Source organism: Vespula pensylvanica, chromosome 3, assembly GCF_014466175.1.
Source record: "Vespula pensylvanica isolate Volc-1 chromosome 3, ASM1446617v1, whole genome shotgun sequence".
NCBI classification, from domain to species: domain Eukaryota; kingdom Metazoa; phylum Arthropoda; class Insecta; order Hymenoptera; family Vespidae; genus Vespula; species Vespula pensylvanica.
In genome coordinates this window covers 7,776,081-7,793,941 of record NC_057687.1, presented here as the reverse complement: position 1 = coordinate 7,793,941, position 17,861 = coordinate 7,776,081, and the positions used below count along the sequence as shown (strand labels likewise).

The 17,861-nt window shown below is 29.6% G+C and overlaps 1 protein-coding gene across 6 annotated transcripts in view; it reads left to right on the top strand.

The window, feature by feature from the left end:
* Positions 1–17,861, top strand: part of LOC122628115 (leupaxin) — a 25,149-nt gene extending 7,288 nt beyond the window's left edge. For 3 of the 6 annotated variants that reach the window (XM_043809999.1, XM_043809996.1, XM_043809998.1), the window contains exons 2-10: positions 5,114–5,274; positions 11,707–11,887; positions 12,382–12,514; positions 12,625–12,829; positions 13,800–14,120; positions 14,212–14,385; positions 14,522–14,752; positions 16,450–16,570; positions 16,675–17,861. In XM_043809999.1, coding sequence (XP_043665934.1) covers positions 5,114–5,274; positions 11,707–11,887; positions 12,382–12,514; positions 12,625–12,829; positions 13,800–14,120; positions 14,212–14,385; positions 14,522–14,752; positions 16,450–16,570; positions 16,675–16,820 — 1,673 coding nt within the window. In that variant the 3' untranslated portion in view covers positions 16,821–17,861. Of the gene's footprint in view, positions 1–412; positions 566–1,764; positions 2,058–4,156; positions 4,710–5,113; positions 5,275–11,706; positions 11,888–12,381; positions 12,515–12,624; positions 12,830–13,799; positions 14,121–14,211; positions 14,386–14,521; positions 14,753–14,966; positions 15,161–16,449; positions 16,571–16,674 lie in introns of those variants that run through there. The other 3 variants (XM_043809997.1, XM_043809995.1, XM_043810000.1) reach the window with 3 other exon arrangements.

Below are 17,861 nucleotides of genomic sequence, written 5' to 3'. Positions count from 1 at the left end.
TGTTGAGGATAATGAATAATAGTGTAGAAAGATACATACATACATACATACATACATACATACATACATACATACATACATACATACATACATACATACATACATATATATGCATATGAATATAGAGAAGAGGAGGAAGAGGAAGCAAAAGGTGGTTTATTTTTGTAAAGTCTGTCGTTTTGGATCTAGGTGAAAATGTTCTGTCTATAGCTAAGTAGATACATATACAATTTGAAGTTAAAATCGAGAGGATAGTGAGGAGTAGGAGGAAAAGAAGTTAGAGTAGGAAGATAAGGTAGAGTAGGAAAAGAAGGAGAAGGATGTAAAACGATTCTCACGTAACAACTGATGATATTTTGTAGGTGTAGCTTTTTGAAATTAACACGTGCATTGTAGAGTCAGTTCTGTCTGGTCCTACCAGACGATCGGGTCTTTTCGTCGATGCACATTCTTTACTCCTACGTTGTGTTGTGTTTCTTTTTCTTCTCTCTTTCTCTCTCTTTCTCTTTCTTTCTGTTTCCCCTTTCTCTTTCTTTCGTCACGTGATATCGTCGATCTATCGTTGGTAGGTTTGACCTTGATCACCATCGTATAAGACTTTCGTAGAATTTTATACTCGCGTACGTCGTGGAATATTTTTTCTTTCTTTCATTTTTAATTATTATTTTCTATATTATTCGTAGGAAACTCATGTGAACCCAACAAAGTTGACAAGAGTGACAGTGATACGTTCTAATTGATAGCAACAAAATTTATTGGTTTTTGATCTTTTTTTTTTTGTTTTTCTTTGCTTTTTCGTTGTTGTTGTTTTTTCTTTCTTTCTTTTTTCTTCATTATACGAAATTTAGTATTCTATTTCGTCGCACGTTTTATTTTATTTTTCTATACAATTTTTCGAAAATGTGGATGAGGGTGCATAACAAAATTGAGTGCAGTGCTAGTAATATATAATATAGTTGATAGGTACACAAGGTTTGTTTTCTTTTTTTTTCATCATCATCATTATTATTTTTTATTTTTATTTTTATTCTTAGCCATACAAAATTTATTATTATATTTTGTCGATTTCTGCGTACACGCGGATTTTCAACGCACTGTAAATAAGTTTCCACTTGGCGACGTACCAAAAGTAAAATAGATCTTATTGTTGGCACAAAAGGTTAAATTTTATGTTCTGTTTATTTGTCTCTCTTTCTCTTTCCGATATAAAGATACTGACCATAGTAAACATGGTCTTAAGAAAGATATGATAACAACGAAGAGAACTAAGAAAGGTAAAAAAGACGTTGCAGCTTTTTATCGCAACTTTGCTTATCGTTGTCTACGTCGGTAAGGTAGATCTCTTCGATGCAAATTTCACTTCACGTGCGATTCCGTTCTGTTCCGTTCCGTTCCGTTCCGTTCCGTTCGTAAACGTTTGTTAACGTCGAGAAAAGATTTACGACGTACCACAAATAGATCCTAAATTTATAACAGATCAGATAAAAGAAAAGAAGACCGAGTTAGAAGAGAAATTTTTTTTCCTGATGTCATACGTGCCCATACACTTTTACGTTTCCAAAAAAAAAAAAAAAAAAAAGAAAAGGAAAGTGAAAAGAACGTTCTCGAAATTTTCATGTAAAAAATTTGTTTCTTTTCTACCTTTAAATTCGTTCACTCGCTTCTACTCTTACGTTAGTCAGATTTAATATCGTTACGAACGAATAATCTAGCCCCGTTCTAATTCAAGGTTTATTTTTGTCTTACATATAATCGTTTTACTAGCCAATCACGTGGCACCCTTTTCATCCAGAGTCTATGTAATTATACATAGATCGACGACTCTCTGATAAAATTCGAGGATTGACATCTCTTCGACATTTCGCGGTACTTTTGAAAGGAGAATTTTATTGAGGTTCTGTATGTGTGTGGGTGTGGGAAAGAGAGAAGAAGAGAAAGAGAGAAAGAGAGAAGAATAAACGATAAAAACGTGATAAATATGACGGACGTTATGAGACCCATGTCGCCTATTCGTTTGGCGACTATCCAACGACATGCACGATGGGAACAATACGTTAGTAAGTATCATTCTTATCGCGAGAAAAACATGATCTTTTTTTGTTGTTTCTGAATGATTCGATGTTTCATCGAATAAAAATATATCTCGACGCATGTGTAATACGTGATTAATGTTCATTGATGTGTTTCTTTCATTTATTCGTATTTTTTTTTATACCTATTCTTTTTTTCTATCTCATCTCTCTCTTTCTCTCTCTCTCTCTCTCTCCCTCCCTCCCTCCTTTTTTCTTTATCCATCTTTTTCTTAGTCATTTTATATATAATTAACGTGTATATGTGGTTTCTTCATTTATTCGCATTTCTTTATCTCTGTCTCTCTTTTCTCTCTCTCTCTCTCTCTCTCTCTCTCTCTCTCTCTCTCTCTCTCTCTTTCTGTCTTTCTCTTTGCTATGTTTTTTTTCTACTTCGTCATCTACACGAGATCACGCACACATTCACACAAATAATATCGACGCCCAGATTCGTTAGACGGTATGAATCAGATGTATAAAATAGGACTCCTGAAGTTGAACGGGCTTCTGGCCAATATTTAGGTCTCATTCACATGTACATACATATATAAGCGTTTACCATTTCCGTATACTTTACAATACATAATACCAAAAAACGTTCCTTTATAAATTCTCATAAAAAAGTCTTATTTTCCTTTCTTCTTCTTCTTTTTTCTTTTTTTAAATACGAACTAAAAGCAGGATTAAAAAATCCAGTTTTAAAGGAAGGATGCATACACAATTTTTCTTCGTTTATTTTAGGATCTTCTATCATCATAGACTCAAATTGTTTTTTTTTTCTTCTTTATAGGAACGTCTATGTTAAAAGAAAAAGAGAAAATGAAAAGGAAAAGAATGGTATGTTTAATATATGTTCCCATCAATTGAAAATTTTCGAGTTTATTTTATTATCATAACCTTAAATTCTATAACTTTGTATATAAGAGCGTCATATGTGAGCTAGAGAAAAATTCTTTTCAATTCTCTTTTTTTTTTTCGATTTGAAGGTTTGAAAAATAGAATTAAAAAAAAATAATAATAATTGAAGAAGAGTTCTCAAAGGATATTTTCCTTAGAACGATCTCCCAGCACATTGTCGACTTGTGTTCTGTCTTTCTTCTTCGTATCAAGAGTTAGCTGACACTCAATTGCATGTTACTTGAAAAGAGAGAGAGAGAGAGAGAGAGAAAGACAGACAGATAGACAGAAAGATAGACAGAAAGATGAATAGAGAAAAAATAAAAGAGAAAGAGAAGTCTAGGAACTCTTCTCCTTAACACGAAAGCAGTATCATCGTGTTTCTACCTCTTGCTTCAAGAATTCTCCCTCCATTTTCTCTTCTTCCCCCTCTCTAACCCCTCTACCCCTTCTCAGGGCAACCATCTAGACCCGGTCTCCTCTCTCTTACAGCTTCGCCTTTACTGAGAACTTTATTGACAATCAGTATCGTCTCGCCGATCGGACGTACGTGCACGGATGTCTTTTTCGTATACACTGTGATACACGTGATCATTTAGAATTTTTTTTTTTTTTTAAATTTTTGAATTAAAGATTTCATTCGGTAGACAATCTTTTTCGCTTTTTATTTTTTTTTCTCTTTTTGACAAACTTGGTAAAAGCGAATGTATGCGTTTGTGAGATAGACACGATTTATTATTATTATTATTATTATTATTATTATTATTATTATTATTATCATCATCATCATCATCATCATCATCATTATTATTGTTGTTGTTGTTAGGTCATATATATACAAAACAATTTCTTTGAGATTAGTTTTTTGAAAAGAATTTTCGAATTGAAAACATTCAAAGTTAACTTTTTGAAGATTTTTAGACGAATAGTTATAACATTTTTTCAAGGTTAGCTTTTTTAAAAAAGATTTTTAGACGAATAACCATAATATTTTTTTTTGAAGGTTAGTTTTTGAAAAAAAGATTTTCAGACGGATAGTCGTAATATATTTTCAAGGTTACTTTTTCAAAAACAATTTTTGACGTCAAGATTTTTTTCTCGGGATTAGCTTCACGAGAAAGAAAACTTTTTTGATGGATAATCATAACGATGACATTTGAGGTTAGCTTTTTGAAAAAGATTTGCAACGAGCGATCTGAGAAATAATCAAAATTCTTCGAACAACACGTGAATAAATTCGAAGAATGAATGTTTTTTTTTTTTTCTCAAGAATATTCGTCAAGGATACGTCATACAATAGCGAAGATCATTAACCTTTCGCATCTGGATGATATCATCAAGACGAACTTATAAATTTTTTTCTTACTTCGTTTCAGTTTTATTACTGGACGAAACAGACGACTTTTCAATTTTTAATTTTATTATTCTTTCTTTCTTTTTTTTCGTTTCTTTCTTTCACGTGGATCTCACATACGCGTTCGCTTTGAACAGTGACGAATAGGTGAAAATATTTCTCGAACGTTGATAAGTTACGTTCGCAAAAGAAAAAACAATTTTTTTTTTAAGGAAAAAATATCGGAGTGACAGAGTAAAGAAAAAACAAGTTTGTTTTATTTGAACGTCGACTCGTTTTATTTATTATGGAGGAACAAGACACCAGTGCATTTCAATCTTACACAGAGAATAATAACATCTACGAGACTTATCAAGTCGACAAGGCTGATAATAATCTTTTCAATCTTGGTAAATCTATCTTTCTTTTTCTCTCGGTACATAATATGCACATATACAATTGTACACACACGAATGCACACATAAAACTATATGATATTTGATTTATACGAGATACTGGCGATAGCGTGAAACAAAGATGGCGTTACGAAGGATTAAATTGTCAAGCTGGTTCATTTTTATATATATATATATGTGTGTGTATATATATAAGTATTGTCCGACTTGTGTGTATGCGTATCTATGACGTCATCATCAAATTCGTTCAATTAACACATTCTGATAAGCGTTACGAAAATATTACAAAATTCTTTTATGAACTTTTCCCCTCGAACGTTATCATTTACACTTTATATATTACGAAATAACTTTTGTTCGAAATTTTGAAACAATTCGTTCCTTTTTTTATTTTCCAGATGCCCTATTGGCGGATTTACAAAACACTGTATCGTCCGAAGGCAATCACGTTAGTAGCAACGCTACACCAGGTTACGGTTCGTTAAATGGTGCAAGAACGCATAACACGAATGCATATAGATCTTACGAAAGTAGAACTTCTCCATTACCGTCACAATCGGTAAGTCTATTATCTAACATGTATCAATTTGATGTTGAAAATTAATGATTTGTTATGAATTTTGTTTGAGACGTCCGTGATGTTTTTTATTGATTTTAACATTATAAAAAATCCATCAACGTGATGTTAAATTAGTGATTTATAAACAAAAGTGCTCGAAGAGTTCATTAATTTTTTATAAACAATAGAATTAATTTTAAATCAAGTAAAAAAAAAAAAAAAGATCGAATATGTAATAATTTAAAAAATAAGATATACGATGATATGTGATATGTGCGATATTATCGACCGAGAAAAAAGTCTACAATGATTTTTTTTTGTATCGACAGCGTCATATTCCTATAATTATTTATTAAAACGATGCGTTTCTCTTTCATCGTTTTACCATCCTATCGAATACTTAATGAGTCGTAAAAGAAGAGGAACACCCACATATGTCATCGATTATTTTAGACACGGCTGTATCTGTTATGCACCTAAACGTGATACCAGTTTTGTTCGCGATAGCGAAAAGTTTGCTGAAGGCACGTAAAAAATCGCGTTACTCGAGATGTTTACGTAAAAGATTTGTAACGTACATATTAGCACGAATGGAAACATGATGACGACGTTTGAGGTTTTCTTTCCTCCTTTTTTGAATCTCTTTGTTAATGGTATTTTATTATACTGGTTTTGTGACAACTTACATAATAGAAAATAATTATTAAATGATATCACCTATTGAAATTAATCTGTTTATTACATCTACAAGATTTTATTGACTATTACGAATGATTGGAGTTGTGGTTACACATTTGAATTTATTTCATATTAATTTTTGAAATATTTTAATGATTATAAGATTATCGACCGAGTTCGCAGATAACCAACGAAAATTTTTATGAAAATAAATGAAAAAAGTGAAAGATAAAATTCACGCGCCACTACGTTATACCAACTCCATCATTTTTGTGATATATAGTTGCAACATTATTCTGATAGATGGCATCGTCAAGTCAATGTAGGAATCTATATACCGATTATCCTATTACAAATAATAAAAAAGGAAAGTTTGATTCTATTGATATACGCACTATTGATATTTTTCATCGCTTATTTTTTTTTTTTTTTTTTTTTCCATTAAAGTATAGTTTTACTTATTATATTTTGATAAATTCAAAAATTATTTTCATACTATTGGAGAAACAATAAACATGCTTTTTTTTCCCTCCCGATGAAAATTCGACGTACGAGTTTTCAATTTTTTCTCACATATTATTTTTTATAAAATGTTTCTTTTATAGTTTATTGTTTAATTGAACAATTATCTTCATATTTAAAAAAATACGATTGGACTTTTCTTCCAATCAACATTAGTCATATGGGAAATCGATTAATAAAAAGAATATCTACATTATCGGCGATTGATCGATTTGTTAATAGGACGTCAAATTTTTCCGAAAGATGTCGATAGTGGTAACATGCGTGGTTTTGTTAGTAGAATCGTCGTCAAATTTAAAGTCTGATGTTGACCTTCCCTTGATATTCCATAATATCCCGAAATAGAGTGATCCCGTTCGGTGGTCGCTCGTCGTCATTACTTCGACGACGGAAGCGACTGCCTGTACGAAGCAGAAGAATCCGTAAATAAACTTTGCCCGTCGATATATTGCGATGGAGTGCCAAATTCGATTTAACCGAGTATATTCGTTTCGTGTTTTACAAAGAGAATATTCCTATTTGGTTCTTGTATCATAATTAACATAAATTACTAAACATTTTAAAACGATAAAACGAACCGATTAAAAAATTATTTATTTTATTTATTTCTTGTTTATATGTAATAAATTGCACTAACATATTTACGATTAATGTAACTATTATTATTATTATTATTATTATTATTATTATTTGTGTCAATTCGTTCGTACTAATTACATTATAATTGTGATATAAATTACATCAAGTAATTATAATACAAATCTATCATTTACACAGAAATTAATTTCGATAAATACGAAGCTCGTTTTTTTTATTTTTTTATTTTTTTTTTTATTTAATCAATTAAATTATGTTTTTCTTTCCAATTACTACGAGGAAAAAAAATATTGACTAAATGAGGAAGGTCTATTCGAGATATTGTATTCGATCATATTTTATTACGAATTTAACATAATTACTTTTTTAGTTGTTGTTTGATCTTCTTTTTTACAAGAAATGCATCGAAAATTTGTAACTCGATAACGACAGATAATAACAATCGATAAAGATAGTCGAAACATGATGTCTGGACAACTTGGAAAGTTAAGAGAACTCTTTCAAGCGTGTGTGGCGTAAGAAGTATCTAAAGTTAGAAGCAATATGGTGTCTAAAATCGACTCTCATCGTCACTAAATCCTCGACTTTGATGGAGGTTGTTTTTCCTTTTTTTCATCTTTTTCTTTTTTCATCTTAAAGACAAATATTCAAGAGGAAATAAGTCTCGTCTTTGATGCGATCAAAACTTAAGATAATATTCGTCAAACGGATTACTTGTTTCATTTATTCTTAGTTCATTATGCAACATTATCATACATGCTTTAATTAATCGATCTAATATCTAACATCTTTCGTTATTAAATCGAATCGAACAATAAAAATATATTCACTTGTATTATTTTATATTATTATTATTGCGTTTTGATATATTCCTTTTTATTATTATTTTTTTGTTCTTTCCCGTGGATAACACAAACGTTGAACTCAAGAAAACACGAGAATAAGAAATAAACTATAGTTTCCGTACTTACATATGAACGAAGTACGAGGACTATTATCGATCGTTTTTGCAAGCACACCTGTCTCTTTTCCCGTCAATTTTATTGATTCTTCTAGTTGCAGAACAGACTGAATTATTTATATCTTTTGCGTTTCGCTTTCTACGCGCAAATTTTTTTACCTGGTTCGAGTGATTTGATATAGTTGTAATTTGTTATTTTGACTTTTTATTATAAGTGTATACTGTATACACAGATGGACGTTTCTGTAAATAAACATATAGACATTGTTAACCTTAGTATGTATATGTGTATATATATATATATATATATATATATATATATATATATATATATACGATACAAAAAATAATACAATTGTTTATTTGAATTTTCTATTATAAATCTGCGCGCGCATATACAACAATAAATATACAGATATTTTTTATGTTAATGTTCTTATACTTTGTATATTAAAAAAAGAAAAAAAAAATAATAATAATAAAAATAAGTTAGGCGATTTGCATCATAAGAATTGCACTCAAATATTAATAGATACAATAGAAATCGACTATGTAAAAGAAAAGATGTAGGTGGTTGTATAAGTATAGGTGGACATATTTATTCGTAGCATGTGTAAGGCCGATAATAATAACTCATTTTTTTAATAAATCGTCATTCTGAACGTCAGATATTTTATTTAAATTAAAAGAAAAAAAAAAAGAAGAAAAAAGATAAATAAAAAAAAAATAAAAAGACAAAAGATCTCGATCCTACGACGAATTATATGTTGTATTGTATCGTGTGCAACGCCAAATATTTGTTAGATATTCAAGGAGATGTTTCTACGTAAATTACATATATACTTTCGATGTGTTGACACATTTCTCGTTTATGTAAACAGAATATGATCATTGCAACAATTCGTATAAACAATAAAAGTTATATTGAAGATAAGATTCACAAAATTAAGATTTTTATCTCGATTTATTATTATTTATTGATTTTCTTTAGATCTCTCTTTCTTTCTTTTTTTATCTCTTTATTTATTTATTTATTTTATTTATTTATTTATTTTATTAATTATGAAATTAGATTATTATTAACTGATTGACTTTTCAATAATAATTTATGTCTAATACATTTGTGAAATAGGGTTGTTATTTTTTATTGTTTTTGAATTACATATATATAATTTATTTTAAAAGAAATCATTATAAATTATTTTCGACAAATAACTATTTTAATTACACAAACATTTTAATTATATAAGAATTATTCACTTAATAAAACTTTCTATTATTTGTTACGTATATATACATACATATACGTATTTATATTTTATTTACTCATTTTTGTATTATTTTTGATGCAGATTTACGATCTCTACTTACTTTATTTTAAAAAGTAACAAGAAAATACACTGCGATACCATTTCAAATAAAATTGTGAAGAGAAAAGAGTATTTGCAAATTAATCAATTTTTCGATTATTTCTTCGATAGATTAAATCGATTCGACTATTAATCGATTACATTACTATTTTATACTCCTTTTTGATTTACAAATTGTCTTAATATCGATGTTCAAAGTTTCTCTTATATGTTTCTTATTTTTCTCTCTCTCTTTTTTTTTTTTTTTTGTAATATGTTAGTCATTTTATTCTTATTCACGAAAGAAATCTAATTTATTGTTAGATCATTGAAGTTATTTATAAACTCGTGTAGCATAGTGAATTTCACGATCGTAATATTCATCGATATTTATTTATTCTTTTCACACGATAAAAGTCGATCGAATACAATCGGGAGTTTGATTTCGAACAAGGACGCAAATTAAATCGATTTCGAATTCGTTGAAATTTTGATTTTTGTTGTTTTACTAATCGATTCTCCTTTTTCTCTCTCCTTCTCTCTCTCTCTCTTTCTTTCTCTTATTTTCGTTTTTGATATTTTCCTGAAACGTTACGATTTAGTGTGATAATCCGATACGTCTTGCTGACATGTTTCTACTCGTTCGCTACGGATATTTTTGGATTGGTAACTTTGCAGGCAACCTAGTTTCGAAGGATATGCCGTTTCTAATGTTTTATTACAAAAAGGAGGAATTTTCTATGGTCGAATGAACATCATAAAAAAAAAAAAAGAAAAAAACAACTGAAAAATTCTTTTCATATTTTTTCTCCCCTCGAGATGATTTACATAATGTGTTACATACTCATTTCATAGAATATTTATATTTATTTGTTAATATTGTTAATGAGTTTTTTATTTATTTATTTACTTATTTTATTTTATTTTATTTTTTTTTTTTTGATGGAGCAGAATAGAAATTATATAAGAATAGTTCGTAAGAGTTTATATGTTTATATTAAAAAGAAATCAGTCATTGGTAATAATTTTTCAAACGTTTAATTTCATTATCATCGTCGCCATTTCTATTCTTATTATTTTTATTAGCTTGTAAACGGCCAAACACGAAGCGTCGTAATATTCGCGGGCGTACAATAAATTATTATATAAATACTGGAATTATTTTGATCCTCGGTGGAGAGAGATGCGTTAACACGATAATTTTGTATCAAACGAGACCTTCACGGGATGAACTTATTGGCAAGCGTCTGGATTGGATTGAATTGGAAATATACATACGTACGCCTTGTTCCTAGCTCGTTTCTTCGTGCTAATTGATAATGTATGTATTTACAAAGGCACTTTAGTATAGCCGATAATGACATCATGTTTTGAAAATAATGTGCGTACCTAAGGATTTTGGCAGGGTGATAAAAGCGGGAAAAGAAGCCAAAAATCATGCGCGTTCACATTTATAATACAGATACATGTATATATGTGTTTACATTTCATATTATGTACATACATTAAAAATATCCTATGTGATCTCTTGTTCTTTTATTTTAATTAATTTGAAAACACGTTTATTTGCCTTTTAACTTTCGACGACGTTCTGTAACTTTTCTTCTTCTTTTTTTTTTTTTTACACTTCATTCCATTTTATCGAAAGAAAAATGAATCGTTACTTTAAATTAGATGTTTTCTTTTTTATTTTTTTATTTATTTATTTTTTTTTTTATATAGCTTTTTAAATATTATTTACACTTACTGTTATTGTTATATATGTTCATAATTGGTATAATTATACTAATATGATATATTAGTTATATTATAATTATAATATTTAATATGATTTTATACTATGGTATATAATTATATTATTTTTAAAATATCTTATATTATAACTGATATACAACTTTTTATATACCGACAAATTAAATTCTAAAGAGTTACTGAAACATCGTTAAACTCGTTTTTGCTTCATCTCTCTATGCGTGTGCATGTAACGTGTGGATTTGTCTATTTCTTGTGAAACTTTTGTTATGTGTCGAACCTATTGTTCGAAAAACAAATCGATTTGTTTGGTATTAACAATCTCACTTTGATTTATCGTCAATGAATCACTATTCCACACCTGACGAAAATTCGTCACGGAAAGTTTGTAATGTTTTACACATATAAATATATTTATATCTTCTCGTGTGTGGTATATGTTTAAAAACACACACACGTATGAACGTATACTTCTGTTGTCTAAGTATTTTTGAAAGATGGGCAAAAAGTTACTTTGAAAATTCATCGAGATATTATTTTTCGGTTTTTACGTTCGACTTACAAATATTACAGCCGACTTATCAAAATCGTGAGGCCATCGAGGAGACCATAACAAAATCTTCGAGTACAACTTATACACAAAATCCTAGCACTGGTGGAAAAATGCCATCGTTGAACAACAATCTTTCTGAATTGGACACGTTGCTTCAAGATTTGAGCAATGCACGTTACAATTCGCATTATCATGAAAGAGGTTAGTATCGAATCTTATTACTTGTCTAAAATAAAGTAAACTTATAGAGAAGAGTTTATGAAACAAATAATTAATTTTTTTTTTTTTCGAAATATCTTACAATTATATTTTATTTATTTCGTTTTTAAATAATTTTTAAAAGGATATTTATAAATAATATGCAGCAATTATATCTATTTTTTTTAGTATATATAATGTTTACAAAATGTCTCTTAATTATATTTCATTTATCAAGATATTATTGTTTAATAATATTAATATATTGAATATATATTTTTCAAATATATTTTTTATATCTCATATTACATAGTTTTTATATTAAATATATATATATATATATATATATATAAATTATTAACAAAACTAAAATTATACTAATCATATTAAAATATATTAAATAACTTTGTTTCTTAACTCTCTACATTATCTATATTGAATTTGTTTGAAGTAAGAACCTTCGAACTAAAGTCGATAAAAGATATCCGTCTTTGTAGATAGTCATGTATCAACGGGGGGTGTAAATGGGGGTACGACTAGTCCGATGCTTCGTTCACCAAGTAGTATGTCAGCCCCTCGCCCCACCGTCGATGCTTTGCTCGAAGAACTTAACACAGCGGTGCCTAATGGGTAAGCATAAATTTTCATAAAAAAGAAAAAAAAATCAAAGATGGTTATTGCTAAAAAAAAATTATTGAAATTCCAAAAAATAACAACAACAAAAATTATATCATCGTTAGGGATTATCCTAGCGATGGTAGAGTGAAGGTCACCATACAGGAAACCTCAACAGAGATTCAACCGGTCTACGATGGTTACCCTTCGAGTCAGCATGGTTCCTTGAATCGATCAGAGATTCAACAACGTAGTTATGCCAACGGTCATACTGCCAGTAACGCAACGAAAGAGCTCGACGATTTGATGGCCTCCCTTTCCGAGTTCAAGGTATAACTTATTTGACTCTTAAAATAAAGAGAGACAAGAAGGGGGATAGGAGTGAGGGTAGGAGTGGGGATAGGGGTAACCAGAAGGTGAGGATCAAACCGATGACGAAGAGAAGTGAAGATCAATTGTCAAGGATCTATGTGTTCATGATCGATAATGTCAAAAAAAAAAAAAAAAAAAAAAAAAAAAGAAAAAAAGGAAAAGAAAAAAATTCCTAATTGATTATTATTTTCTTTTTTGGTAAGACTGACATGTAATATGTGGGCTATTCACACTCTCTCAATTCACTGCAGAATCAGAAAACAGTGATGTTCAAACTACTCCTGCCCATTCTTGGCTCCGCGAGTTACCAAAATAACTTTCATTCCACCATCCACCGGAGCAGTAGAATTACCTACCCGGTTACGCTCTTCCTCTTCTCTTCCCCTCTCTTTTGGCGTCTCCTTTTCTCCACTTCTCTTGATTTTCACTGTGTCTACGTGGCGTGGAGGGAAAATATATAGGAGGGGTGGGTGAAGAAGAAGAAGAAGAAGGGGGTGGGGAGAGGTGTCTAGTGATCCACGAAGCCGCCGAAAGCTTTCGGCCAGTCTGCAAGCTCGCCTGTAACACTCGACATCTCCCACAGTGAGGATCTAAACAACGCTTCCTCTTTTTTTTTTCTTTTTTTTCTCTCCTTAGTTTTCATATAAGATACCTTGAAAACCCTACCTTGACATTTTCTCATAGATTATATCCGACTTACACGTTTCAAAGCTTTAAGATCTTGATGAGAATGAAAGAATAAAAAAGAAAAAAGAAAGAAAGAAAAAAAAGGAGATTGGATCGTTCCATTTCATTGTCCATTTTTATTTTTGTTTTGATTTTTATTTATTTATTTATTTATTTATTTATTTATTTATTATTATTATTTTTTATTTCTAGACGAACGAATAAAACTACAAGGTCTTTCATAGTCCCGTTTATTTTCCAGATCAATAGCAGCTCTCATCAACATCAAACGGTGACCGATTCTCCATACGCTAAGCCCAATAAAGCGACTAAAAGTTCGCAAAGCCCATTGCCACCGGCTGAGGGTACACAAACGAGAATACACATTACAGAAACTCAAACGACACATCATTATCAGCAACAACAGCACGGAGAAAGTCATACCGCACAAGCCGCGACACAAATCAAACAGAATCAGTTGGATTCTATGCTAGGAAATCTTCAGGCAGATATGAGCCGTCAAGGTGTGAACACTACGCAAAAGGGATGCTGCAGTGCCTGCGAGAAACCTATCGTAGGCCAGGTGAATGACGACCAATCGATCTTCTTGATCATCACTCCATATTTTTTTTTGTTCCATCATGTTTTATATTATTCATTATCTTTTTATTTAGGTTATCACGGCCTTGGGTAAGACCTGGCACCCTGAACACTTCACATGTACTCATTGCAATCAAGAATTGGGTACACGTAACTTTTTTGAAAGAGAAGGACATCCTTATTGTGAACCTGATTACCATAATCTTTTCTCACCGCGTTGTGCTTATTGCAATGGTCCAATTCTCGACGTAAGATACTAAAGATCTTCATTGATAAGTTGATATATATATATATATATATATATATATATATATATATATATCTTATGTATCATGATGATGATGTCTTCTAGGAATTATCAGACATGATAAAACTTTTTTGTAGAAATGTGTTACCGCTTTGGAGAAGACTTGGCACACGGAACACTTCTTCTGTGCTCAATGTGGCAAACAATTTGGTGAGGAAGGTTTTCACGAACGAGATGGAAAGCCATATTGTCGGGAAGATTTCTTCGACATGTTCGCACCTAAATGCGGTGGTTGCAATCGAGCAATCATAGAAAATTATATTTCTGCATTGAACAGTCAATGGCATCCGGATTGTTTCGTCTGCAGAGTACGTTTAATTTGTTAATAATAATTATTAATTCATTAATTGATTAAATAATTAATAATGATAATGATATGTTGATTTTAACAGGAAATCAAATCGCAACGTTACCTATTTGGATTCGATTGATTTTTTCTTTCTTTCTTCTTCTTCTTTTCTTTTTTTTTTTTTAATATTTTCATATGTCATCCTTGTGTGTTTTAAATGTTAACAATTACAGGATTGCAAGAAACCGGTTTCTGGTAAATCGTTCTACGCTATGGAAGGAAAACCAGTGTGTCCAAAATGTGTTGGCGTGGATGAGGAAGAAGAAGAAGAGGAAGAGACGGCCTAGAAAAAAAAAAGAACAAAGAAAAGAAAAATGAATTTTGCGATGTTCACAGTCGTTGATTATTACTATTCTATTTTCTTATAGAAAATGTCTATTATTCCCTCCCCTTAACCCTACCTGAAAGCAACCCCCTTTACTACAGATGTTATTCATTTATCTTGTTGGCTTGAGAAATGCAAAGCCGACATTTTTTTTCTTCTATTTCTTTTTTTTTCTCAAACAGGTGTTATATCGAACGACGAGCAGAATATTTTTTTCATTACACAAAAACACACATGTACACGGACACGCGCGATGCGGTCGTTATTATTAGATATTCTTTTCAAAAATTTAATAGGGTTTTTTTTCGTATTGACATTTTTTTTCTCTTTTTTCTTACTTCTTTTTTCTTTTTTTTGATAGTGATTATTTTTTATTCAAGCTCGATCGAAATAGTTAAAAGATCGTTTTATGTAATGTTACATGTTAAAGATGTTATTAAATATGTATGAGGCTAATGAAAGAGAAAAAGAATGTAATAAATTATTATTAAAAAAAATATATATGAGAAAGAAAATAAAAAAAAAAAAAAACAAAACACACACATATAGAACACACTAGGGTGACATTGAATCGCGTGCGACAAAATCGTACGCGTGTTCGTTGAAAGCCCGTGTGATACGAACACGGCCGCGTTGCACTCATGCCGTCTAATTTTAGAAACGTGTCTAAGCATACGATTGCTCTTTGATATATATATATTTTTTTTTATGTATTTTATTATTTGATATATGTATGTATATATATATATATATATACATAACATATATATATATGTGTGTGTGTGTATATATATATACGTATATAGACGCTTTGTATGGTAATAGTTGATTTTTGTCAATTTTTCGACAAATTTTATTTATATGGCATGATTCATATTCTATAAATAAATTATTGTTATTACCGTCACACATATGATCGATTAGTATATATATAATTAGTATACATAGAGATTACATAAAATGAGAGTTTTATTTTTTTTCTTATAGATTTGTTTACATTTGTGTACATTCGTACGCATATTCGTGTACATTTGCGTTTTTGATTTTTTTTTTCTTTAGAAAATGTATATTATAGAATTTTGATACATTGTTATTCGAATTTTAATTATAATTCCTTTTAACAATTTTATGTGTTTATAATACGCATTATTTGTTTTTTTTTTTTTTTAATATTTGAATTATATAAAAAGGATATTATGAATAACAATGAGTTGAGATCGTAATATATATTTTTATTAAAATGATTGAATTGTTAGTAATAATATACACTATAAGGAAAAAAAAAAAAAAAGAAAAAAAAATTAAAGAAAATCAAATTGATGTTTTTGCAGGACTGTAGGCAGAAATTTCAAGGAGGGTCCTTTTTCGATCATGAAGGATTACCCTATTGTGAAACACATTATCACGCCAAAAGAGGTTCATTGTGTGCTGGTTGTCATAAACCAATAACAGGTAAATATCAATACACAATAAATAATATATAAATTTTAACTAAATTTAATAATCTTATTTTATCTTTTTTTTTTTTTATTTGTTTGTATCTTTTATAATTATAGGACGCTGTATAACTGCCATGTTCCGAAAATTCCATCCAGAGCACTTTGTCTGTGCATTCTGTTTAAAACAATTAAATAAGGGTACTTTCAAGGAACAAAACGATAAACCATACTGCCATGGGTGCTTCGACAAACTCTTTGGATAAGATCGACGAATATTGTTTTCATTCATATGTTCATTATTCACATGATGATTAAGTGATAGGCTATCTTGCTTGAGATTTTATCGATAAACAAAAGAAAGAAAAAAGAAAAAAGAAACTTATGAATTCACACACACGAATCGTTGATACATCTATAGATACATATAATAATTATAATTATAATAATAATAGTAATAATAATTTTAAACTTTTAAACGATACGATGAACTAAAAAAAGAAAAGAAGATAAAAAGTTCATTAATCTTTTTGCTACAGCTTGATACAGCCTTTTAAGATTTTTATACGCCTTAATTTTCTTAAGTAGAAAGATAGGTAGATGTTAGTACCAACATTTTTATTATATATCTGTCTCTTTCTCTCTCTCTCTCTATCTCCCTCTTTTTCACTTTTTCTCAATAAAAATACATTTAATAGAGTCCCTCGATAGATAATACGCTTTGTATTGTCTTCCAATGTTTAAACGTGGACGTACATACATACATATTTTAAAGGAAGGACATTGAAAAATATGACATATTTGAATTTTCGTCATAAATGTATAGAGATTATCGAAAAAAGGGTGCTAATTCATAACGTGTTTTAATTAATTTCTTTTTCTTTTTTAATTCTATTTTCAACTAATGATATGTACGTAAAATATTTAACTATTTCCGATAATTTCTATATAAATATTTATATATACAAAGAAAGAATGAGAACACAGTTTTAAATGAATACTTTCATTAAGTTTCATAATTATATTTATGAAATATTTATGTACAGTTAAAACGATTAACTCCGAGCAAGCAACGATGTTCATTTTCCATTTAATTTTTCATTAATTTGTTTTTTTTTAAATCAAATAAAAATCGAATCATCACACACATTTGATTCCATCGTTCTTTCGAGATAGACATTATAATAAGTGTGCATGATACTTTTTTCTCGGCAGTTTAATATACAAATGTATACATATACGATGATGTAATAGTATAGAATAGCTGAAAATGTAAGCAAAATACACTACATGCGTTCACTACAAAA